The sequence below is a fragment of the Danio rerio genome, chromosome 16 (assembly GCF_049306965.1).
Source record: "Danio rerio strain Tuebingen ecotype United States chromosome 16, GRCz12tu, whole genome shotgun sequence".
Classification (NCBI taxonomy): Eukaryota; Metazoa; Chordata; class Actinopteri; order Cypriniformes; family Danionidae; genus Danio; species Danio rerio.
The window spans coordinates 4,224,219-4,250,000 of NC_133191.1; the positions used below are offsets into that span (position 1 = coordinate 4,224,219).

Sequence of the window (25,782 nt, forward strand, 5' to 3'; positions counted from 1 at the left end):
CGGAGGAGGGTATAGTATTTCTGGGGGCTTCAAAATGGCGTGGGCCCTGAGAATCGTTCTAAATTGTCCTTATTTTACTAGTAAAATGAAAAAACCTCGAGAGAAACCAGGCTCAGTTGGGCAGGACCATTTATCCTCTGGCCAAACTTCCTGTGTGGAGCTGCAGTCTAGGCAAAGGAGGCTGGAGAACCCTGGACGTCCATCGTAGAAAAATGTGTGAGGAGATCACCGGCGGGTGATCTGGCTGGCCCACGGGATCAATGCGAAGACTCGGCAGTCACTGTGGTCTATCAGGAACTATCAGGAGTCTCAAGCTCTCCACTCCCCCATGATCGCCACAGCGTCTGCTCAAGATATGGCATAGTCCAGGATTATGGATACATTGGCATCAATACTCGGCCATTAGGAAAAATTTATTATGTATTGTGTGAATGTAAGTAGTATGAATGGAACTTGGACATACTACATCTACCATTTTGTCATGATCACATGACCTACCCAAGTCAGTTGCGTGGCTTCACTTCCATTCATGAATTCTTATGCAGTGCATCATGGGATCGCGTAGCGTCTATTGGATGCACACTTCAGAATCTCGCCGAGAGTAGTAGATCATGTAGTAGTAGTTCTATAAATTCAGACATACTACTCGATTCCAACTCGGTTGGAAGTATGCGATTTGGGACGCAGCCCAAATTAGTGTCTACTAATTAGTACTAAAAAAAACTACTAGTATCTATTTAATAGTTAGTAGTAACTCATAAATTTGGACCAGTATCTATTTAATAATGACTAGTATCAATTAAATAGAACAAGTCAATAAGTACTAGTACCTATTAAATATATATTAGTATCTAATGAATAAGTACTAATACCTAATGGATAATGGTACTAGTATTTAACACATAACTAGTATCTAATGATTAAGCGCTAGTATATTTTAAAAAAGCACTAGCATCTAATAAATAAGTACCTCCTAATGGAAAAGATACTGGTATCTAAAAATAAGTACTAGTACCATGAAAATAGACACTAATATGGGTTATAAATGAAATGTCATACAATGCATGGCATGTGTGTGCATGAAATTCTACAGAATTTCAACACCGCTCCTTGTATATAGGCTATGTTTGGCATTTTCAAAAATAACTGATAAGATCATACTTATCTTAAATCTGCTGGTATCCATCCAGAATTTCAGAGAACAGTCAGTAAAATAATGCAGAGTAAAACACAATTTAATTGCAAGGAATTGGTTGGTAAATCGCATGCATTTCTGTGTAGTCTCATTCAAATGTTTAATATACAATCCCTTCACGTCCACAGAACGTTACACTGAGGTCAAGTTGGTTTCATATTTACGCATTCTGACTTTCTCCTTAATAATATAATTTCTGAGAAGTGTTCAGAGTAATCATATTAGCAGCCAACGACTACCAATGTACGTCATCATTCAAAGTCAATTAAATAGTTTTAAATGTTGGTTTGAAGTCAAACTTACATGCTATTTCAGATGCTGTTCCAATATAGAGTCCATGTCAAATATTGTCACTGTTCAAAAATGAACGAATGTGCAAATATAAAACCAACTTTACCTTAACAAGAGTTATTTCCCAGATGGGAGTGAGGTTTAATGTGGTGAGTGCAACGAAGCCAGCTAGTAAAGTGCTGTGCAGGTAAACCTCACTCCTCTGACCTCTACAGTGCATTCACACGGAGCTTCAGCGTCAACGCTTGACAGAGGGCATGTCTGAAGTTGGGGCTGACGCGATCGTCATAGCAGCGCCAGCCAATGGAATTAGTCAGCAATCGGCATTTGTCTGAGCTGGTGTATTTGCACGCAGCGATCTGATTGGCTGATGCTTCCGTTGGCGCTTGAAAAGTTGAGAAAGTCCCAAATTCTGCAATGAGCAACGCCTCTGAAGCGGCGACGAGGGATCCACAATGCAGTTTCGCAACGCCTGACGTCACCCATTCAAAGTGAATGTGAAGCGTTGACACTGTTGCTCTGTGTGAATGTTTCGTAAAAGGTGCTCTAGCAACAGACGAAAGAGGCCATGGTCTTTAGCTTCCTTGGTAGAGCAACCGATGCAGAAAGTGGCCGGTTTGATCACAGCTCGTAGCGGGTTAGGGGGGTGGAACACCAGCGGGGTTGCATTGGTGCCGTGACCCGGATAGGAGTGAGGCTTAGAGGCGTGATTGTAATGGAGGCCAGCAAGTGAAGTGCAGGTAAACCTCACTCCTCTGACCTCTAAAAGGTGCTCTAGCGACAGACTCTAGAGGTCACAGTCTTTAGCCTCCTCTGTAAAGCAACCGACTGCCATGCTGAAGGTTGTCAGAATGGGTTGGGGGGTGTAGGACCGGCGGGGTTAAAGATACTTAATTGTCTTCAAAACATTGAACATTTTCATACAAATCACACTGTAATACATGTACAAACAGGTGACTTGTTTTAGAACAGCACATACATTGCAAGCATTTTCCGATTATAAACTGAAATAGTATACGAAAAGAAATAAAGGTACGAGAGCTGTTACTAGGGTGGTACCTTTTTAAAAGGTATACATTTGTACTTAAAGGGTCCATATTACTACCTTAAAGGTGTATATTCATTCATTTTCCTTCGGCTTAGTCACTTATTTATCAGGGGTCGCCACAGCGGAATGAACCACCAACTGTTCTAGCATATGTTTTATACATGTCTGTCCAATCCAGTACTAGTAAACACCCATACACTATGGCTAATTTAGCTTATTCAATATTTGGACTGTGGGGGAAACTGGAGCACTGGAAGGAAACCCACGCCAACATGGGGAGAACATGCAAACTCCACACAGAAATGCCAACTGACCCAGCCAGGACTCAGACCAGTGACCTTCTTGCTGTGACATGACAGTGCTAATCCCTGAGCTGCCATGCTATCAAGGCGTATATTAGTACCTACAATTTTCCAGAGGTACACATTTAAACTTTTAAGGTACTAGTACGTACCCTTACGGTATTAATAAGGACTTTTAGTTACAAGCGTGTACCTTTTAAAATTGTTCCACCCCAGTGACAGCAGTCGTGCCTTTATTTTTGAGTGTAAACAATCCATTATTGTAAAGTAAAATAATGTCAAAATGTGACATAGGGAACGTTTGATTATGTTGCTATTTGTTTCTGTAAGCTATCATTCGACTAGCAGAGTTGACATTGCATTGTTTCCCTCTGCCAACTATACTGTAATTATGCGTCAGTATTAGTCAAAGTTCATTTTTAAAGATTATCATGATGCTTAAAAGTTGTAAGAAACATAACCTTCAAATTTATTTTCTTCAATTAACCTAAACCCACCTGAGAAAAAATTATATTTGTGTTTCGTTGAGGGAGCCAAAGTGTAGATTGACCCACAAAAATACGTCACCACTGCAGTCGTACAGTTCTGTGAGAATTGAAGCAGTTGTTGTGATTCTTACAGCTGTTGTGAAAGTGCTGTTGAGTCTTCATCTTTCCTAACCTGATTTCACCACGCTGGACATGTTCCTGGATTAACATTTACGTTGATCCTGGAACAAGATTCCAATCAACCAATCAGAATTAAGGGATTTGTTTACTGTTTATGTTAAATTTAGGCTTACGGTTCTACATGATTGTTATCCAACTATTATTCTCTTCTGAATTTGGGAATAACTCACAGTTATGATTGTGGAATGGGTAGGAAAAAGGAATGGATTACGTTTTTCAACAAATATGATGTTCCAGGATCAAGATGATGTTAATCCAAGATCGCATTGTACTTCGCCGTGACGTGTGTTGAGTCTTCACTTAGTGTTTACTCCCAAGCCATTAACAATTTACTGAAGGGTACAAACGCACCATATCCCGGGTCACTGAAGAGAAAGAGAAAAATAATGAAAGAAATGTCAGGAGAGAAAGCAGAACACTGAACATAACATCATTTTTAAATTCACATTTTAATAGTTGGTTGTTTAAGCTGAGTTATTTACAATGAGATGAGTGGAAACTACTTGAATTAATTTAAAAAATGTTCCACAGGCTGATTGGAAATACGTGCTTTAGCTTACTTTTTTGTGAAACCACAAAATATACTTACTTAAACTTACATTTGTCTGTAGATTTAAGGTAAAATGAACACAAGGGGACAGTATGATGGTAACAAATTGTCTTTCTTTTTACACTAACAATATTGATTATCTCTTATTATTGGCAAATAATGGATTTTTTCATGTCTCCTTTTGCACAACACCAAATAAACACCACAAAACTATTTTACACTGTTTATGACTTTTCTGCTATATTTGTACGGTGCTTGTGCTGCAGAGTGCTCGGATTCAAGCACGCTTCAACAAAATAGAAAAAGCAATATAAAATCGTGGTAAAACGATGTTTTTGTGGTGCACTTTTCTTTTACATCTGTTGAATACACTATTGTTTGGGTTTAGGGAAGAGTTTAGTGGTTTACTAGCTGTACGACAAGCTCTGCCTTTGTGGATTTGTTTTACAAAACATAAAATGAAATATATCCTAAGTAACGTATTTGAGATTAGCTAATGTAGACAGCCCCCTCTAGTCTAGTGGATTTGTTATCAGAAACGTACAACAAAATGTGCCCTAAGTAACTTATTTCAGATTAGCTAATGTAGACAGCGCCCTCTAGTGGATTTGTTATCTGAAACGTACAACTAAATAAACCTTAAGTAACGTATTTCAGATTAGCTAATGTAGACAGCGCCCTCTAGTGGTTTTGTTATCCGAAACGTACAACTAAATAAACCTTAAGTAACGTATTTCAAATTAGCTAATGTAAACAGCGCACTCTAGTGGATGTGTTATACAAAATATACAACGAAATTTATCCTAAGAAACGTATTTCAGATTAGCTAATGTAGACAGCGCCCTCTAGTGGTTTTGTTATCCGAAACGTACAACAAAACCTATCCTAAGTAACGTATTTCAGATTAGCTAATGTAAACAGCGCACTCTAGTGGATGTGTTATACAAAATATACAACGAAATTTATCCTAAGAAACGTATTTCAGATTAGCTAATGTAGACAGCGCACTCTAATGGATTTGTTATACAAATCATACAACAAAACCTATCCTAAGTAACGTATTTCAGATTAGCTAATGTAGATAGCGCCCTCTAGAGGATTTGTTAACCGAAGCGTACCACAAAATATACCCTAAGTAACGTATTTCAGATTAGCTAAAGTAGACAGCACTCTCCAGTGGATTCGTTTTACAAAACATACAACAGAATGCACCAAAAGAAAGGTATTTCTCTCTAGTGGATGTGTTATACAAAATATACAACGAAATTTATCCTAAGAAACGTATTTCAGATTAGCATATGTAGACAGCGCCCTCTAGTGGATTTGTTTTACAAAATGTACAACATAACCTATCTTTAGTAACGTATTTCAGATTAGCTAATGTAGACAGCGCCCTCTAATGGATTTGTTGTACAAAACATACAACAAAACCTATCCTAAGTAACATATTTCAGATTAGATAATGTAGACCGTGCCTTCTAGGGGGTTTGTTATACAAAACGGACAACGAAATGTATCCTAAGTAACGTTTTTTAGATTAGCTGATGTAGACCGTGCCCTCTAATGGATTTGTTATGCAAAACATACGACAGAATGTACCCTAAGTAACGTATTTCAGATTAGCTAATGTAGACAGCGCCCTCTAGTGAATACATATGATGCAAGTGTGGATTACAAATCTGTCTGAAATGAAACTGGACATCTGTTTACTTTTGGCAACTAGACTGAAAATAATTAGTTTTATTTGATTTTTGATGCACCACGTCATGCTTTGTGTATTTGGTGTAGACAGGCTGTACAATCTGTCAATCTGTCACCCAAACATGAAAAGTCTGTCATCATTTATTCACCCTTCACTTGTTCCAAACTGGATTGAGTTTGTTTTTGTTTTTTGTTCTGTTGATATTTTGAAGAACGTCAGAAATTTGTAACCATTGTCAAATTCCTGAGTGTTTGTTTTTCCTTGGTTATTGAACTCAATAACCTTCCAGTCAAAAGGTGGATAAATGAAATAAAAATTGATCTGGCCTTTAATGTGGCCAGACAAGAAGGTAACGACTTTTTATTTTAGTGTTCGTTTCTGTTAGATCTATATAATCCAAACCTCCAAATCCAGACACAATATCAAAAATAAAATCGCTAAACAAACAAGATATTTCAGATAAATTGTTCTTATTCTCCAATAAAATAATAATATTAAGTGCTTCTTGTTTGCTTTTTGACTGCTGTATGCGATAAGTTACATATATAATGTTTTAATAGTGTTTAGCATCAATGTTTGGATTTTTTTTTTTTTTGCTCTATATGAAACTGCTGATCATTTGCATTTTAATAAAATTATTAATAATAAACAGAAATATAAACAACTAAAAATATTTGTTTTATAGTAGCTAGCTACTTGAAATAAATTAAACAAAACTACAATAACTTGCATTTTCAAAATAACAAATTCCTCTCATTTGCATATACATTAGTCAACATTCATTTTTTTTCAGCTTAGTCTCTTATTTATCAGGGGTTGCCACGGCGGAATGAACCGCCAACTATTCAGGCATATGTTTTACACAGCGGATGCCTTTCCAGCCGCAACCCAGTACTGGGAAACATCCACACACTCTCACATTCACAAACACACTCATACACTACACTACCGGTAATTTAGTTTATTCAATTCACCTATAACACACCAACATGCAGAGAACATGCAAACTCCACACAGAAACGCCAACTGGTCATTCCAGTCTCTCGTTAATCGTGGGAGTTACGCTCTAAAAATAACCCACGATAGGTGAAAACTGCGAAGTAGTCAGCTTTATTTTTTACAATTATTATAGATGTTTAAAGGCTGTTAAACTCCTCGCTACACACTTTCACACACTGTAAAACATGCAGTGTTCCACACAATTCATACATGTTGTCCCAACAAAAATTGATTAGGTTAACTTAACACTTTTACCAAATTTATGTGGATTAAAGATAAAAAAATTAAGTTGTCCCAATAAAATCTCAGGAATTGTGTTGTGGTAGCTCATTTTAATTAGGTAGTTTTAACGAGCACACACACACACACACAAAAATTCGAGTGCATTCACATTTTCACACTTTTCTCTCTTGTTTAAAACTCTCAAAGTTCAAACTTTCGTAGAAAAATGAATCCAGTTTTATAGAATAAAACCAAAGATCAAAACCTGTTGTCAGGCACAAACATTCATCACTATCGGGCAGAACGTTCATAAAGTTTTTTAGCTTTAGTTTGGATAATGTTGACATCCAGCGTAATGTTTTTCTTGATCCACAAAGCTAAAGCAGACTCCATCCTTAAGGGGGTCGCACACAGGATGCGCAGCGCACATGACAGTTAAAAAGTAACACACACCGGACGTGCACACTCAAATGTGTCTTAAAATGAAATTATTCTGATGGCGCTCTGTAGCGTGGCAGAAATATGAACAGTGTCCTGACTCGTAGATGCACCACAGACAGCCATCGACTTGCGGTGCCGGTGTGCTTACACTGATATAAACATATGTTTACAATGGCTTTGCTGCGGACAGTTACAGCAGAAATCACACTGCTAGCGATCAAAGATTTATGTTAATCTGCCATGCTGAACGCATTCTGTACTGTACAGAAGACACAGAGAATATTGATTGACAATAATCTACAGCCAATCAGCAGTGGCGCAAAAAGGGGGTATGCAGTATATGCGGCGCATAGGGGCGCCACACATGGGGGGCGCCATTGTGCCAAAACTATTTTTGAAATTATCCATATTAAAAGTTTTAAATAATATATTTATATATATATATATATATATATATATATATATATATATATATATATATATATATATATATATATATATATATATATATATATAAATTTTTTATTTAGCATTTTATAAGCGTATAATATTGTATTTTATTAAATTAAAAAATCATAACACCCAACACCCCCCCACCCCCATTTTTCATACCATATACATGTTTTTATGAATTTATTATGTATCATATAGATTCATCAGGCCTTTTGGTAACTTCTTAGCTCAAAACTATTTTAATTTTAGCTACAAAGTTATAACATTTCAATTAAACAGAACATTTGTTTGTTTCTGTTTTTTTTTACACTAAACATTTGACATTCTTTTTTATTTAACTTTTAGCAGTTTCAGTCAATTGTTCTTGCAAAGACAGACCTTACACTTCTCACAGTATGCATGTGAGAAGTAATTACAATGTTCTTTTGCCCTTTAGGACTCCCATGTCTATCATTTTGTTTTGACAAATGTAGTACAAAAAGTCCAAAAGCAAGGCTAGTCAAGGTGATATAATCATTTAGTGAGGGAAAATTAAATTTGGGGTGGTATGAGATGCATTTCTTTGCGACCTAACATGCTTAATGTAATTATACCTTTTACTACTTCATACTATTTCAGTTGTGTTCAGAAATGCGAAACTGTATTTTTTGAAGCATATTGATATCTTTATGAAAAAATATCTTTAATTTATTGATGGAAATATTTTCCACATTTTATCACTTGCCTGTTATAAAATATAGTTGGATTGAAGGGGGGCGCGTAAAAGTTGAAATGTGCAGTTGCGCCCCTGCCAATCAGGACGCAGAGCACAATGCGCTGTAAAATGAAGCTGAACATATCAAATTGCACTAAAAGCAGACAACTGTATACTGCGAAAAATGGGGGTTCCACACAATCGATTTGTGTTGGGACAACATGAAGGAATTACGTTAACTTGTTAGTTTATACATTTAAGTGGAATAAACATAAACCTATTAAGCTGCCCCAAATAAAACTTAACAATTGTGTTGTTTCAACTCATTTTAAACTTCATTTTTTGAGTGTAGTATAGAAAAACATCGTCATACCAGTCAAAGTAGCGCTGCCCTTCATAAGTGCCGTCGTGCTGTCCATTATCAGCCATCTCCAGTTCTACACCGAGATAGTGGTCAGGGGAGTTGTGCATGTTGCCAAGGTAACGTAAGGTCCCGGTGCAGATCCGTCCAGACGGTAACATAATCCGAACTCTGTGTCCAGTTTTCAGGTCCATGGGGGAATGGGGCACAAACACTCGATGAGGTCCACCTCCACTCCTCCAAGACCTTACACTGAAAAAAGAGAGTGCCTGGATGTGTAAACGTGTGTTTTTTTTTTCCCAATTTCTGTTTAACGGAAAGATGTTTTCAACACATTTCTAAACATTAGTTTTACTGACTCAACACTAATTACTGATTTAATTTATCTGTGCCATGATGACAGTAAATAATATTTGACTAGATTTTTTTAAAGATACTAGAATTCATCTTAAAGTGACATTTAAAGGCTTAATAAATTTTGACCCATGAAAACAATGTGTTATTAGTTATTGTGAATAATAAACCTGTCTTTAAAGAGCCCCTATTTTGCATTATAAAAGTTCATATTTTGGTTTTTGGGGTCTCCAACAACAGTCTGATATGCATGCAAGGTCAAAAAACACTTTCATTGTCTTATAATGTGCATTTATTTTTACCTAATTATCCCAATAACTCCCACATGATTGGTTCAGCGATTTATTTGTTGTGATTGGTTGACTCCGTTCAGCGCGAGATGGAGAGAAATGCCCACCACAGCTATGAAGTTTATGAGAGCCTAATGCAGGAATGCAATAAAGCAATGCAGTTAAACACCAGCATATTACTCTACTCTTAAACCTAACCCCATGTAATTACAAGCACACACATTCAGTTTTAATCCACACAGTGGCAAAAGTTGAACTATTTTGAAAATTGGCTGCGCGTGTATGATAATAATAATAATAATAATTCCTTACATTTATATAGCGCTTTTCTGGGCACTCAAAGCACTTTACACAATGGGGGGAATCTCCTCATCCACCACCAGTGTGCGGCATCCACCTAATTGACGCGACTGCAGCCATTTTGCGCCAGAAGGCACACCACACACCAGCTGAATGGTGGAGAGGAGACAGAGTCATGATATGCCAATTATGATATGGGGAAGGTTAGGAGGCCAGGATGGACTGAGGCTAGAGGGCAGATTTGGCCAGGATGCCAGTGTTTAACCCCTACTCTTTTTCGAAGGACATCCTGGGATTTTTAACAACCACAGAGAGTCAGGACCTCGGTTTAACGTCTTATCCGAAAGACGGCGCTTACTGAGCAGTATAGAGTCCCCGTATACTGGGGCCTTAGGAACCACAGGTTGAGCGCCCCCTGCTGGCCTCACTAACACCACTTCTGGCGCAACCTGGCTTTCCCATGTGCTTCAGTTGGCGACCATGTGAGAGTTGCAGAGAGCTAGCTGCCGGCTGTATAGGAACGGCTGATAGGGCCCATAGCAAAGACAAACGGCAGAGAATCGTGAGTCCAGAAACGCGTTTAAATCCAAAAAGGAAGAAGCAGGAAGAGGCAATATGTGAATATAAGTCAAGTTTTAACCTGAGAGATACAGTACAAGCACTGATCTATAATAGAGAAGTGATTACAAGCCACACCGGGTGCACAATTAAACATATTTTGCAAACTACACAAAATGAGGCAACAGTTTTAATGACACTTACATGCTATGACCTGGAGGAAGAAGAAACGGGTCCATATGATCTGTAAAAGTTACTGACAAAGTCCCTGTCAAAGTCTGACATAGTCCCATATATAATAGCCTCTGCGGCTCCTTCCTTTTATAACTAACAGCCGACGAATCCCACGTTGCAGTGTAGGTTATTGTATCAATCATCAGAAATATGACAGGAACAAACACAGCACTAGCTTGGCTATACTGTGGTGTTGTTGTAAAAATGAACTTTAACCCTTTATTCCCCTCAGCCGAATCTCCATCAGTCAGGGATCGGCATCAGTTGCATGATCAGTTCCATGATCCCCCCACGCTCCACTAGTGTCTGAAGGGAAAACGCATGCACATTTTACCGAGCCGGTACTAAATATTTGGTGATGTACTGTATCAATGGCTATGTCCAAACTGAGCCTACTACTCAGTAGGTACTGCATTTAAATTTAAACGTACTACACGGCCGTTAGAAGAATACGTTCTACACAGTAAGAAAGTTAGACGTATGAATGGAATTTGGATGTACTACATCCACCATTTTGTCCTGGTCACATGACCAACCTGCGTTGGTTGCGTCGCTTCACTCCTATTCATGAATTCTCTCGTGGGGCATCATGGGATAGGGCAGAGTGCATGGGATGCGCACTTCAGAATCTTGCCAGAAGTAAGTCATCCAAGCACTTCTCACATACTTATTTTCGAATTATATGAATTCGGACATACTACTCGGCTCACATGCTTATTTTAGCCTACTATCTAGTATGGAAGTATGCGTTTTCAGATGTAGCCAACGTTGACGCATTCAAGCAAAAGATCCAAACCCATCTCGATTTATTCATTCGACTCTGAGTCGACTATTTCGTTAAAGAATCAAAAGTTTTAAACATGGTGCACTTTCAGATTTAAACCTCTGCTGGATGTTTTCATTCACTCAGAGTTGTGTTACACACTGCATAGAACAGGGGTGTCCAAACTCGGTCCTGGAGGGCTGGTGTCCTGCAGATTTTAGCTCCAACTTGCCTCAACACACCTGCAAGGATGTTTCTAGAAAGCCTAGTGATGCTGCGTTTACACCAGACGCGGAACGTGCGTCAAGCGCGAGTAATTTACATGTTAAGTCAATGCAAATGCGTAAATAGACATCCTGCGGCGTGATATGCACAAATGGCACGTAGCGATACGTGCGAATGATGCTGCGCAAATTCAGCGTTTTGCGCGTTTGACACTTGTTTTACGCTAATTGCTTGAGTTCAAAAGTCTGAACTTCAGCGGACATTCGTGCCGCGTTAATCAATCAGGAGCTTGCTCTTGTGGGGGCGTGATAGTGACGTATCGCTTGTTGTGGGTGTCCCAGAGGAAATCCTCCAGCCGACACCGACAAGAAGTTAATCAAACTGGGCTAGGCTCAGTCAGAAGCACCGCTGAAAGTCTCCGTCGGCCAGGTTAAGTTTCTGGAGGAGTTTATGAGCTCACACAGCTGGATGCACCTCTGAAAGTATGTAGTGGACTCAGGCACGGCCCTAAACGTATCGATGCTGTTTTTCAGCCTTCATAAAGCACATAAACTCTGTTATTTTCTTCATAAAATCCATGTTAACCATTTAGCAATGAAGCTAGAGTCACCGGGCAGACAGAAGCCCTGCCCATCACGCGAATCCGCGTCTCTTCTGAAGTGAATTTGACACGCAAATGAAGCGGATTTGACACACGAAGCAGGGTTTGACGCTCGAATCAAGGGGGGTTTGACGCTCGAATGAAGCGAGTAAACTCAAATGTTCACGTGGCTATTTATGCGCGAATATCGCGATTTATCCGCGCATTCCGCATCTGGTGTGAACGCAGCATAAGAGCTTGATGAGCTAGCCCAGGTGTGTCTAATTGGGGTTGGAACTAACCTTTGCAGGACACCGGCCCTCCAGGACCGAGCTTGGACATGCCTGGCATAGAAGAACTTTTTCAAAAACCCATAATAGCGGCTCTTTAAAACATAGTTTATATTTTTCCTTTATACTTGTCCTCTTTGTTTAAAATTTTTTCGTAATTTTTTCTCTTAAATTCAGAGTTAAAAATGTTGTGATTCACTTTAGAATTGGTTTGTAATGAAGACGTTATATGAGGAAATAAGACCAGAAAAAGATGCTTTAAATAAATATGCATTCATTAATGCATGGGAATATGTGCTTCTGATTGGTCATCGACTGCATTCCAGAGTGAAATGTTCCTGTTTATTCCACAGTTCTGAGGAACACTTGACTGTGACAGCGGTTTTCAGTGACAGGAGCCGGGCATGAACGAACATGAATACCTGATGTTAGACATGGCAGAAGTGGCTCTGGATTGGCAGGAGGTTTGACTTCCGTACAAACTCTTTTGCTCAACACCGTCTCCAAGCAGATCCATATCAAGCCTCTTTTGCTGGTGGGTCTGTCTGAGACCACCTATGGAAGGTAAGAAGAGACTCAGTTTTCCCATTCATCTAAACAGGGTTTCTGACTGCAGGTCAGAATAACATCAAATAATAAGTTAACTTCTAGTTGATCATTTGGAAAAGTGGCAGAAGGTAGATTTTTCAGAATCATGTGTGAATCATCCCAATCATCACAAATACGGCAGAAGACCTGTTAGAACCGACATGGACCCAAGAAGATTTTCACAGAAATCAGTCAAGTTTGCTGATGGAAAAATCATGGTTTGGGGTTACATTCAGTGTGGGGGCATGTGAGAGATCTGCAGAGTGGAGGGCAACATCAACAGCCTGATGTGTCAAGACATTTGTGCTGCCCATTACATTACAAACCACAGGAGAGGGCGAATTCCTCAGCAGGATAGCGCTCCTCATACTTCAGCCTCCACATCAAAGCTCCTGAAAGCAAAGAAGGTCAAGGTACTCCAGGATTGGCCAGCCCAGTCACCAGACATAAACATTATTGAGCATATCTGAGGTAAGATGAAGAAGGAGGCATTGAAGATGAATCCAAAGAATCTTGATGAACTCTGGAACACTTTCTTTGCCATTCCAGATGACTTTATTAATCAGTGTTTTGAGTCATTGTAGAGATGTATGGATGCAGTCCTCCAAGCTCATGATTGAGTCAGACACAATATTCATTCTGTCTCCACTGCAGCAGGACTTTATATTCTACACTGGACATTATTTCTGTTCAGTGACAAGACTTTTGTCTAAGCAAAGTCAGATCTTACTATCCTAATTAAATCATTAAAAATCAAGTCATGATCATATTTTATTTTTAATAAAACAAGTGTAATCTAGAGGCCTTTGCCTTTCACTTGAGCCACTTCTGATACCAAAAGATCAACTGGAAGTCAAGTAATTATTTGTTGTTTCTAAAACTTGGATAGTTGACAAAACGTTTGTCAGTTAATGTTCTTTGGAAATCAATGATTACAGGTTTCACGTTGTTAGTATAAAAGGTGAGTAAATAATAAAAAAATATATAATTTTTGTGTGAACTGTCCCTTTAATACTTTTTAATGGCCTTATTATTGCCCTTTTTACTATTTGTATTGCCATACAAAACCCATGAACCACGAGTGTTTTTTTTTTTTTTTAGAATATATTTAATTTAATTCTATTTGACTGTAATCATTGAGTTTCACAATAACACAATAATTAAACTATATCGACCCTTTTCACATTTCACGTTTCTCAGTAGCAGACGTCATCATAGTTGGGAAAACTTTGAGCATAGTAAATAGGAGAGGACAACAAATAATTATTTTACAATCCTATTTGCTGAAATAATAAAAGAAAAACTCCACAATGGTGTTATCACGACTTTCAGAAAAAGGAAAACAATAGTGTGAGACTGAAATATGCAGACAGAAGTGAGAATAATCTCATATTTACTGTCTTGCTCCATAGAAGCTGCATTAGAAACGCCTCGCACAAGCGGTTATTCGTTTTTTGTATTTTGAAGCAAAGATGATATAATGTATACGGAAATATATATAAATGTTTATAGGTTTTTGATTAAAAAAGTATTGGTGTCAGATCGGTATGACCGATATTCGCCTTCATTTGATATAGGATTGGATAGGACACCAGTGCTATTGCACATCACTAGTTGTGAAAAAGGTTCATTATTCAGAAATGAATCAGAAAAGGCCTCGGAGACCATTTACAATGTCAATTCATTTAAAGATATTTTAAAATATTCAAGGCTGTAAAAAGAAAAGACGTACTTATACACTCATCTGTATAAACTCCGTTTTCCAGGCCAGACTCTGTAAAGACCTCATTTGTTTCTTCTGAATCATTATCTCTGTACAGCATTCCCGTCCGAACCAGAATCTCTGAGGTCAGCTGAAAATATCACATCACACAACAGCTTAAAAAGCAATGTTATACACACACACACACACGCACGCACGCACGCACACACACACACACACACACACACACATGTTTGTTTTTGTGAAAAGTGGGGACATTACATAGGTTTCCATTCATTTTATACAGTCCAAACCATATTTTATATTGCCCTCACCCCACCCCTAAACCCAACCATCACAGGAGACTGTGTGCAGCTTTACACTCTGATTAAACTCGCTCTGTAAGATTTATAAGCATTTTGAGAAATGAGGACGTCACCAATGTCCTCATATTTCACCTCCTTTTTGTAATACCTGTGTCATACCCATGTCATTATACAGATTTGTGTCCTGATATGTCACACGTACACACACACACACACACACGCACACACAAAAAGCTTGGGACAAGGAGCAATGGGCTATATACACAGGGACTTTTAATTTTTTTTAGCCAGGCAAATGGAAAATTTCTTTCCATTACAAAATCGTCACGTTTAAGATCTGACTACTTTAAAAATCAGCGATCTTCACTGTCTGTTAGATGTGAAGTGGGTGTCAGATCAGGCAAGAATCACTGCATTAAATTCCATTTCCCCCCGCCATGCCTTTAAAACATATATTTTACCCCAGTATTTTCAATGGAATTACTGTGCTAGCCTGTTGCTACTGATGGCACTAGTGGTTACAACAGTATTTCATCTATTTAACTCAGTGGTGTCCAAACTCGGTTCTGGAGGGCCGGTGTCTTGGAGAGTTTAACTCCAACCCTAATCAAACACACCTGAACCAGCTTATCAAGCTCTTGGTAGATGTACTCGAAACGTCCTGCAGGTGTTTTAAAGCAAGTTGGAGCTAAACTCAGCAGGACACCGGCCCTCCAGGACCGAGTTTGGACATGCCTGATTTAACTGACTGTATTGCAATTACATTACAGCATCGATGCTGTTAAAACAACCTTGTGAAATTGAAAATAGTCACATTAAGCTTTCACCGGGAGTTCATCATTGGCTTTAAAACTCTAGCTGTGCATAGAGCCCATTTAATGCTGTATTGTGGGTTTGATTGTACATACCTGGTCTCTCAGATCATGTTGTCTCCTTTGCAGTTCCACAAACCGCATATCCCACGATGCTCTCTGATTTGCAATCTCTATCTTCAGTTCCCGGATCTCTCCTTCAGCCGACAGCAGTCTCTTGAACAGGCCGCTTTTGCGATCGCGCTGAGCACAGTTTTCAGGTTTGTCCTTCATCACATCTGTCTCTGCGGGACGCTTGACCTCTAGGGATTTATAAAAGCATTTAGTTTTAAAGCTTTGGCAAATGCGCATTCTGTTGTGCTGATTCTGATTATACTAATAATGGAGTTAAACACTTATCAGGATAGATCACCTAAAAATAAAAATCTTCAATGGTTTGGGGAACACAGAAAAAAGAATGTTTTTTTATAATATTATAAATATGTATATACACACACACACTGGCCACTTTATTAGGTACATCTGTCCAACTCAGTTTAGACCCCATTTACTAGGGCACGTGCCTTTTCTGTATATTTTAGAGTAATAATTGTATAATAACAGTAATACTGTTATTTTTAAATTATATATATATATATATATATATATATATATATATATATATATATATATATATATATATATATATATATATATATATATAGGCCCGTACCCGGGGTGGGTTTGGGTGGTTCAAAAAACGCACCCTCCTCTGACAAAGTCCAGAATTTGGCCACTATATAAGCTCATTTGTCCCATTTTTGATAGTATACCATGATAAATTGTGAAAATAACCAATCGAATTGCACTCATGAGGCTTTCATTGATTGATGATTGTGTTTAGTTTTTCTCTTACCTGTGGTCAGTTTTGGCTGGGGTTTATGGTCAGTGTCAAGTCTTTGCTGCGGTGCAGACTTTAAAGCACAATATGGGCTGACCTACAGTACAAATGAATAACATTTCAGTTGATTATCAGAGTGTTTGTGTAGCAATACAGAATATATTAAGACTGGCATTAATGGAAGAAGATAATATTCACCCAGAAAAACCTCCATGTGAACAACAGGCTCTTGAAAGTCCAGACTACTGCTGACCACAGGACATAAGTCGCCATTTTACAGGGGTTTCACATGGTGCTCAGCAGTCTGCAAAATATACATAGGAAAATAAACTGTATGGTCAAAGATGAAATACACTCACCGGCCACTTTATTAGGTACACCTATCCAACTGCTCATTAACGCAAATTTTTTAATCAGCCAATCACATGGCAGCAACTCAATGCATTTAGGCGTGTAGACATGGTCTACAGTTCAATGATTTAAGTGATTTAAAGGTGATTTAAAGGTGATTTAAGTAACTTTGAATGTGGTATGGTTGTTGGTGCCAGACGGGCTGGTCTGAGTATTTCAGAAACTGCTAATCTACTAGGACTTTCACACACAACCATCATTAGGGTTTACAGAGAATGGTCTGAAAAAGAGAAAATATTCAGTGAGCGGCAGTTCTGTGGGCGCAAATGCCTTGTTGATGCCAGAGATCAGAGGAGAATGGCCAGACTGGTTCCAGCTGATAGAAAGGATCAGTAACTCAAATAAGCACTCGTTACAACTGAGGTCTGCAGAAGAGCATCTCTGAACACACAACACATCCAACCTTGAGGCAGATGGGCTACAGCAGCAGAAGACCACACCGGGTGTCACTCCTGTCAGCTAAGAACAGGAAACTGAGGCTACAATTCACACAGGCTCACCAAAACTGGACAGTAGAAGATTGGAGAAATGTTTCCTGGTCTGATGAGTCTTGATTTCTTCTGCAACATTCAGATGGTCGGGACAGAATTTGGGGTTAACAACATGAAGAAACGGATCCATCCTGCCTTGAATCAACAGTTCAGGTCCATCCCTTTATGACCACAGTGCACCCATCTTCTGATACTTCCAGCAGGATAACACTCCATGTCATAAAGCGCGAATCATCTTAAACTGGTTTCTTGAACATGACAATGAGTTCACTGTACTCAAATGGCCTCCACAGTCACTAGATCTCAATCCAACAGAGCACCTTTGGGATGTGGTGAAACAGGAGATTGGCATCATGGATGTGCAGCCGACAAATCTTCAGCTACTGTGTGATGCTATCATGTCAATATGGACCAAAATCTCTGAGGAATATTTCCAGCACCTTGTTGAATCTGTGCTACGAAGGATTAAGGCAGTTCTAAAAGGAAAAGGTGGTCCGATCCGGTAATAGTATGGTGTACCTAATAAAGTGGCCGGTGATGATATAATGTAATATAGAACATTAAAAGGTCAAGTTTAGTAAATAAAATGTTAAAATATGATTAAACATGTAAAGGTGCGTTTCATCAACACTTTAGAATTTTCCTCATTTCTCATCCTCACTTATTCCAAAACTCTTTTTTTTTTTAAGTGACTTGGATGTATTTCAGACCGAATATTCAAAGAACAGGCCCGTGACCAGGGGGGGATTCGACCCAGCCCTCACTGACAAAGGTCCAGAATTTGTCCATCATAAATAGAGAAAATAAGCAATCGGAAAAGGCTTTAAGAAGTCCAAGTGGAATCCTCTTTTGGCTGTTGCTTCAGTGTGATAATAAGTTTTGGCCAATGCAAACTATTATTTTTGATGAGTCCAACATCCAACTGTGCAAGAAAACATAATAATATGACATAACAGAAGTCATTTTTCAATACTGTGTTGATTTTAAATAAAGAAAACATTTTACAAGTAAATTTTATTTAAATTTTTGGACCTTATTCTTGAAAAAAAAGACAGATAAAAAGGTGTGAAGCACCAAAAGTGGCCCGTATTAAATTTATTTGAACTTTATTTTGGCTATTTTTGTTATCCATGAACTTTCAAATATACTTTTTTTTTACAAGAAAGATTGTAAAGCTCTACATCATTAATAATATTATGTTTTAAAGGTTCACAAAACCCTTGAGTAATTTTTTTGAGATTTTAACAGAGTTTTGTGTGTTGAGCATTAGTTAAGGCAATGTTAGCACCTGTTAGCTTTAACTGTTAGGTAAACTGGATAATTTTGAGCTTTTGTCAGCTAATTTCATCTTCCGGGTTTAAAATGATTTTTGGGACGGGATCAAAATCAGGGATGTAGTGCAAAACTGCAAGTGGAGTGAAGATGTTTCAGTTTCTCATTATTACTCATAGCTGAATTTTCTTATCCTATGAGAAGAGCCGGCTTCTTAATTATTCATGACTGCACGTGCTTTCCGAAGGGAAGGCAGACCTGCCAGTGCCAAGCTGTGAGACACATACCCAAGCCACACAGTATTTAGCTGTTTATGAAGGCTCGTATGTGTTTGTTTCCTTGATCCACGGGGTTTGTTGCATGTTTGTCCCCGCAATGTTGTCAGGGCCAATACAGCAAAGCTGTTTGTGTCCAGCAAGCATTTTTGTCGGGAGAGCAGTACGAGAATTGGAGAATGGCGGACATTATCTTTTATCAGTGGAGTTCGTTCACATTTACACATTGCCGTGCTGCTGTGTTTGCCTAAATCCTCTAGTGTAGATTACCAACAGGGCTAATGGATAAAATAGACAAGGCAAGAGATCTGCTGCACTGAGTCTGCATTCAGACCTATGATTCAGACCCGGGGATTGAGGCACCTCTCGGAGCTCCACGCCCATTATGATGCATCTTTTGAAAAAAATTGTGAGGTAAACCTGAACCAAAATTGGGGGCTGTCATGACCCATTAAGAATTTTTATTCAAACAACCAAAATTGGGCCAGTTTTTTATTTGCCTACACTGTAAAACCCAACAGTCAGCTTTATCAAATGAAATAAGTGTAGTTAACTCTTAACTAAAATTGGCTGAAAGTTAATTCTACTCATTTGAAAAGAATTTTGAACTCAGTGTTGAAGGTAATTAATTACCTTAATTAATATTGCCTTAATTTTTGGGGTTTTACAGTGTAATAAATGACTATCGACTACAATTTTTAATTTAAAACTTTAACAGATTTTCTTTTTTTTTCCAATGAAATATGATGCAATACATTTGTATTTTAAAAAATAAATATATTTTTTTCACATTTCTTTATTCTAAATCTTTAGGAAATATTTTGGTACATCAATAAATGTGGTTAATCGACAAGCTAATTCAGCTAAAAATAGTGCTTAAAATGTCACTAAAATGCAGTATTTAATTCCCATAATTAAATAAAAAAGGGGGATGAATAACTGAAAACCGTGCACTTTTTGAGAAAATATAACCACCCCTTTCACCAGGCTGGCTTTGGGCCTGAAGTAGCATAGTAAACAAAAGAGGGAGAATATCATTAGTTATTATCGCTGAACGAATGACGTGCAAACATAAAGCCAACTTTACCTCAGTAAAAAAGCAGCCACTGGCTTCCATAGTGTTTTCTGTCCCTGCGGATTTCAATCGCTGTTTATTCTTCAGAATAAATTGTTTTGTGTTCAACAAAAGGAAGAGATTCATAAAAGCTTACAGCCACTCGTGAGGAAAATAACATTTGGGGTGTACTATCCCTTTAAGAATTAGCATTACAGTGGACGAGTAGCCTCTCTGGCTTTAAGAGAAACAGAAATCCACATTTTTATGACCTCAAAACACTGAAGCAGGTAAATACCTTGATAAAATATCTGGTTGAAATGTTCAGCAGCTGAACAAAGCCTCGTGTTGATCTTCTTCAGTGGATGATAATATACCGGTTGCTGTGTATCTCTTCAGTTGCTCGTCTGATGTCTTCAAGCCTACAGACATAATCCTGTCTAATCTGATTACTGACAGGGTTGTGTGTTCCTCTTGCGTCCCATCACATACTAATTTAGGTTCCTGATCCACTTTTTCCCCAAGTCCAAATATCTTTGTGTTACAGTATCTTGGGACATAATGTAATCAAAAAACAGTAAAGCAAGCCATAAAACAACATAAAGCATGTCTGAGGTGTAGACATGAACTTTTCCATTACAATAATTTACTCGCTCTAACTATAAATTTACCTTAATATGGGCAAGTTTTATAATCAGCTTAGTCATTTTACATTTACATTTACATTTAGTCATTTAGCAGACACTTTTATCCAAAGCGACTTACAAATGAGGACAAGTAAGCAGTTTACACATTATAAGAGCAACAATGAATAAGTGCTGAAGGCAAGTTTCAGGTGTGTAAAGTCTAAGAAGGAAAGCATTAGTAATATATATAGTTATTCATTTTCTTGTCGGCTTAGTCCCTTTATTAATCCGGGGTCGCCACAGTGGAATGAACCGCCAACTTATCCAGAAAGTTTTTACGCAGCGGATGCCCTTCCAGCCGCAACCCATCTTTGGGAAAGTAATATATATATATATATATATATATATATATATATATATATATATATATATATATATATATATATATATATATATATATATATATATATATATTTATTTATTTAATTTATTTTTTTTTTTTTTTGTAGTTAGTGGAGGAGTCAGAGAGGCAATTGCAGATTAGGAAGGAAAGTGGAGACTAAATAGTTGAGTTTTTGGTTGCTTTTTGAAGACAGCGAGTGACTCTGCCGTTCTGATGCAGTTAGGGAGTTCATTCCACCAACTGGGCAGATTGAGCGCGAGCGTTCGGGAAAGCGTTTTCTTCCCTCTTTGGGATGGAACCACGAGGCGACGTTCCTTCACAGAACGCAAGTTTCTGGAGGGCCTATAAATCTGCAGAAGTGAGAGCAGATAAGAAGGGGCGCAGCCAGAAATCGCTTTGTAGGCAAACATCAGTGCTTTGAATTTGATGCGAGCAGCAACTGGCAGCCAGTGCAAACGGATGAGCAGCGGAGTGAGAGGGAGAGGGAAGGAGGAGGAAGAGGAGGGCGGCCGGGTCGGCCGATCTGCCTGCCGCCCGGTTGATCGTTCGGTCATTCAGTTAGCCAGTCGGACGGACGGTCACTCCACAACGGCCTCCGGTGGCTTTTCACGCGAGAACAGAGCAGGTGCGAACAGCGCGTGCTCCCGAGAGATGCTAGGGATGGGAAAAAGCGCGCACAGCGGCCTCTCGTGGATCCGCGAAAACATAAACCGCTCGAATACGTACCTCCTGGGACGTATTTCGCAGTCCGCAGAAACGTCTGCGGGGCTATGTTTCCACAATAAGCCCGGGTTGGCTCTTTTAGGTTCATTAAAGACCACTCGTGCTGCTGCGTTCTGAAGCATCTGAAGAGGTTTGATAGAGTTAGCCTGGAGCCCGGCTAGTAGAAAGTTGCAATAGTCCAGTCTGGAAAGAACAAGGGCTTGAACAAGGAGTTGTCGGTGAAATTTTATCGGTGTTGTTTTATGTAAAAACATTAAATATTTACAGTCATAATACTATGGAGGATGAAGCTTGCAAAAACAATAAATAAATAAATATGCAAATATATTAATAAATCCATACATTTTTGCATAAATAAAATAATAAATAATCATGCAAATAAATAAATAAATGTATTCAAAAATATTGGCGACGCAGTGGCGCAGTAGGTAGTGCTGTCACCTCACAGCATGAAGGTCGCTGGTTCGAGCCTTGGCTGAGTCAGTTGCCGTTTCTGTGTGAAGTTTGCATGTTCTCCCTGCATTCCTGTGGGTTTCCTCCAGTTTCCCCGATTTCCCCCACAGTTTAAAGACATGCAGTACAGGTGAATTGGGTAGGCTAAATTGTCTGTAGTGGACTCTGATGCTTGAGACACCCTTTCATTATCATGTTGAGCTGAGGAAAAGTAAATACGCAACTACGTCCAAGAATGAATTAACATTTGAACGAGGAGGGATTTGGAATAAACTTTCAGTTTAGCATTTTCTTATTCCTCCACTATTCATATAATTTATTCAGTTATTTACCTGTCCCGCACTACTAATTATTTCTATATTGATTTATTCAGGGATTTGTGGACTTTATATATACATTTCAAGAGTTCCCACTTAGCTGATGATTGATTCTAAAGCTTGTTTGGCATGCTGTCATGGCATGGGAGAGAGCCCTGAGCTCATAAGATCCTCGAGCCCGGGGCTCCCTCCCGTTTGCAAGCTGAGAGGGGAGTTTGAGCTCAGGAAGATCTCGAGAACGCCCCTCCTGTAGTAGCTAATGAACAGATAGTGATTAACTGCTTACTAGGAGCATGTCTATGGTGCTGATTTGTATTAGTCAATTAATTTAAGTTGCATGTTTTCGGATGGTGGAAGGAAACTAGGGAACCTGAGGGAAACCCACGTGAGCACGGGGACAATGTGTAAACTCCGCACAGAAACTTCGGCTGGCTTGTCAGGACTAGTACCAGTGATGTTCTTGCTGTGAAGCAACAGTGCCACCATGCGACCCATCTAGGAGGAGGAGTAGGGGTGGAAGGGGGGATTCTTCAAAACAAAGATGGCTGTCATGTGGCTGTCAGGGTATTTATAGTGGCTTAGGAATCATCTGATTGGTCATTCATAAACTGAATAATGCGGGACCGGCCACAAGCAATCATAAGCACGTGATCCTCTTGAAATTAGTTTATAAATAAACTTCACTTATTTATTTATTTATTTGCATATTTATTTACTTAGTGTTTTTGCAGGTTTCATCCTCCATATAATAGGTCAATCAGTCAACAATAAACAGTTATCAATTGCAGTGAACAGCTTTAAAACTCTGGATCTCCAGGATCACAAGTACTAAAAAACACAAATATGATTGTTTTTTCAGGAAAATTATTTAATCATTTATTTATTTATTTTATTTTTTTATAATATATTTTTTTTGATTTAGGATTTTGAGAAGATTTTGTTAAAAAAATATTCATGCAGTAATTAATATCATTTTTGTCACCCTTAAACACAAAGGGATTTTTTTTAAATTAACCAGATATATATTATATGCTATTATTTATTTTTATTTCTTTGATTATTTTTAATTAGTGCAGTATTTATAATTAGAATAGAGACTCTCCATTCAAATACAATTTTGAGGAGGCAGATTAGCCCCGTCTGGTTAAAAAATAAATAAAAAACCTGTGTAATGTCAAAGTGTAACCACTAGATGGCTGTATAGCTCTCCATAGTGTGTGTTTATTTCAGTCTTAATGTTTTATAGTGTCACAATTTTAATGCTGTGAGCTTTTTCGGTCCTACTTTATATTAGGTGTCCTTAACTACTATGCACTTGCATCAAAAAATAAATACAATGTACTTACTGTGTTTATAATGTATTTGAGAACACTTGTGGTGCTTTTGAGTTGGGATAGAGGTTGGGTTATGGACAGGCTTGGTGGTATGGGTAGGTTTAAGGGTGGGTTAAGGTGTAAGGGATGGTCAACAGTGTATTTACAAATGTAATTACAAAAGTTAATTACAGATGTAATTACATACAGGTATTTAAACAATTATAAGTACACAATAAATACATGTATTTACACAATAATTACATTGTAACAAAGTATTAGTTCCTGTGTAAGTACATATTAGTTAAGGTCACTTAATATAAAGTGGGTCCGCTTTTCCTGATCTGTGATTGAATTTTAATGACCTGCAAATACTGGTCAAAACACAGTGGTTCATAGATGTATATACAAAAGAAGATAATTTTGTTTTGGGTGAACTATCCCTTTAAAAATTATTACTGTATCAAATATAATAGGGCAAGCAATGGGATTATGAAACACATTGCACATATTGACATTTTTACAATTGGCTCTAATGATACAAAATAAGGATTTATGATGTATTCACTTTTATTTTAAAAACTACAAAAGGAAAGAAAGAGCTCACTCCAATATATATATATATATATATATATATATATATATATATATATATATATATATATATATATATATATATATATATATATATATATATTCTGTCAGTTTACTCATCTTTTACCTGTTTCAAACTTTTATGTATTTCTTTATGCTGTTAAACAAAAAAAGATGTTTTGAAAAATGTCGGAAACCTGTAACCATTGACTTCTATAGCATTTGTTTTTCCACCAATGGAGGTCGGTTACAGGTAGGCCCACCCAGAACCTGTGGGCACAGAATTCCGCAGATTTTCCGCTGAATTCCGTAGATTTTCCGCAGAATTCCGCAGATTTTCCACAGAATTCCGCAGATTTTTCGCAGAATTCCGCAGATTTTCAGCCCATCATTAATTCTGTTTATTTACTTGAGTAAATGTGTGTAAATCTTTATTTATAGTTTTTTTTAAAAATAAATTTCAGTAATATTGTTGACTAATGTAAAAATGTTCATCTGATTTATGTACAATGGAGTTTGTACAGTATTATTTTCTGTCTTTTACTTGAAATATTATATGACAAACTTGCTTTATTTATCAAATAAAGTGAATCTAATTGAATTGCATTTTAAACATTAAATACAAGTTAAAAAGATATTATTTTTTGTATCCTATATTAAGGTTTTAGTTATGATACTCCAAAAAGAATTCCGCAGAAATACGCAGACTTTTACCAAAATTCTCTGCAGAAATAGCAAAAAAGCGTCCGCAGATTCTGTCTTGCCCTAGTTACAGGTTTTCAGCTTTCTTTAAAATGTCTTCTTTTGTGTTGAACAGAACAACATCACAGATTAAGGATGAGTAAATTTTCCCTTTTTGTGTGAACTATCCCTTTACGGCATTATGAAACACATTACATAATATTCACATTTTCACAAAGGATTCAACATGTTACACTGACCTGATGAATTTATTTTTTTAAGGGGTTTGTCGTCTTTATTTGAATAGGACAGTGGAGGTTGCAGCCAAGAAAGTATTGGGG

The 25,782-nt window shown here is 37.9% G+C and overlaps 1 protein-coding gene across 5 annotated transcripts; it reads right to left on the minus strand.

Moving 5' to 3' along the window:
* Window positions 1-1,219: 1,219 nt before the first annotated feature.
* On the minus strand, window positions 1,220-21,005 carry LOC556653 (uncharacterized). Of its 5 annotated transcripts, XM_021466809.3 has the most exons (9): window positions 20,630-20,824; window positions 20,365-20,408; window positions 17,027-17,132; window positions 16,844-16,925; window positions 16,045-16,250; window positions 14,841-14,961; window positions 12,943-13,075; window positions 8,939-9,178; window positions 1,220-3,869 (listed from the first exon to the last, which is right to left on the minus strand). In XM_021466809.3, exons 3-9 carry the CDS (start codon window positions 17,099-17,101, stop codon window positions 3,812-3,814), a joined length of 915 nt encoding a protein of 304 aa, XP_021322484.1. In that variant the 5' UTR covers window positions 17,102-17,132; window positions 20,365-20,408; window positions 20,630-20,824; the 3' UTR covers window positions 1,220-3,811. The 5 variants fall into 5 exon arrangements, 2 of the variants coding, with proteins under 2 accessions (XP_021322484.1, XP_009290306.1); XM_009292031.5 differs by lacking the exon at window positions 20,365-20,408 and having other exon boundaries at window positions 20,630-21,005; XR_012391906.1 differs by lacking the exons at window positions 1,220-3,869; window positions 20,365-20,408 and having other exon boundaries at window positions 8,939-11,617; window positions 12,575-13,075.
* Between the last annotated feature and the right edge of the window lie 4,777 nt (window positions 21,006-25,782).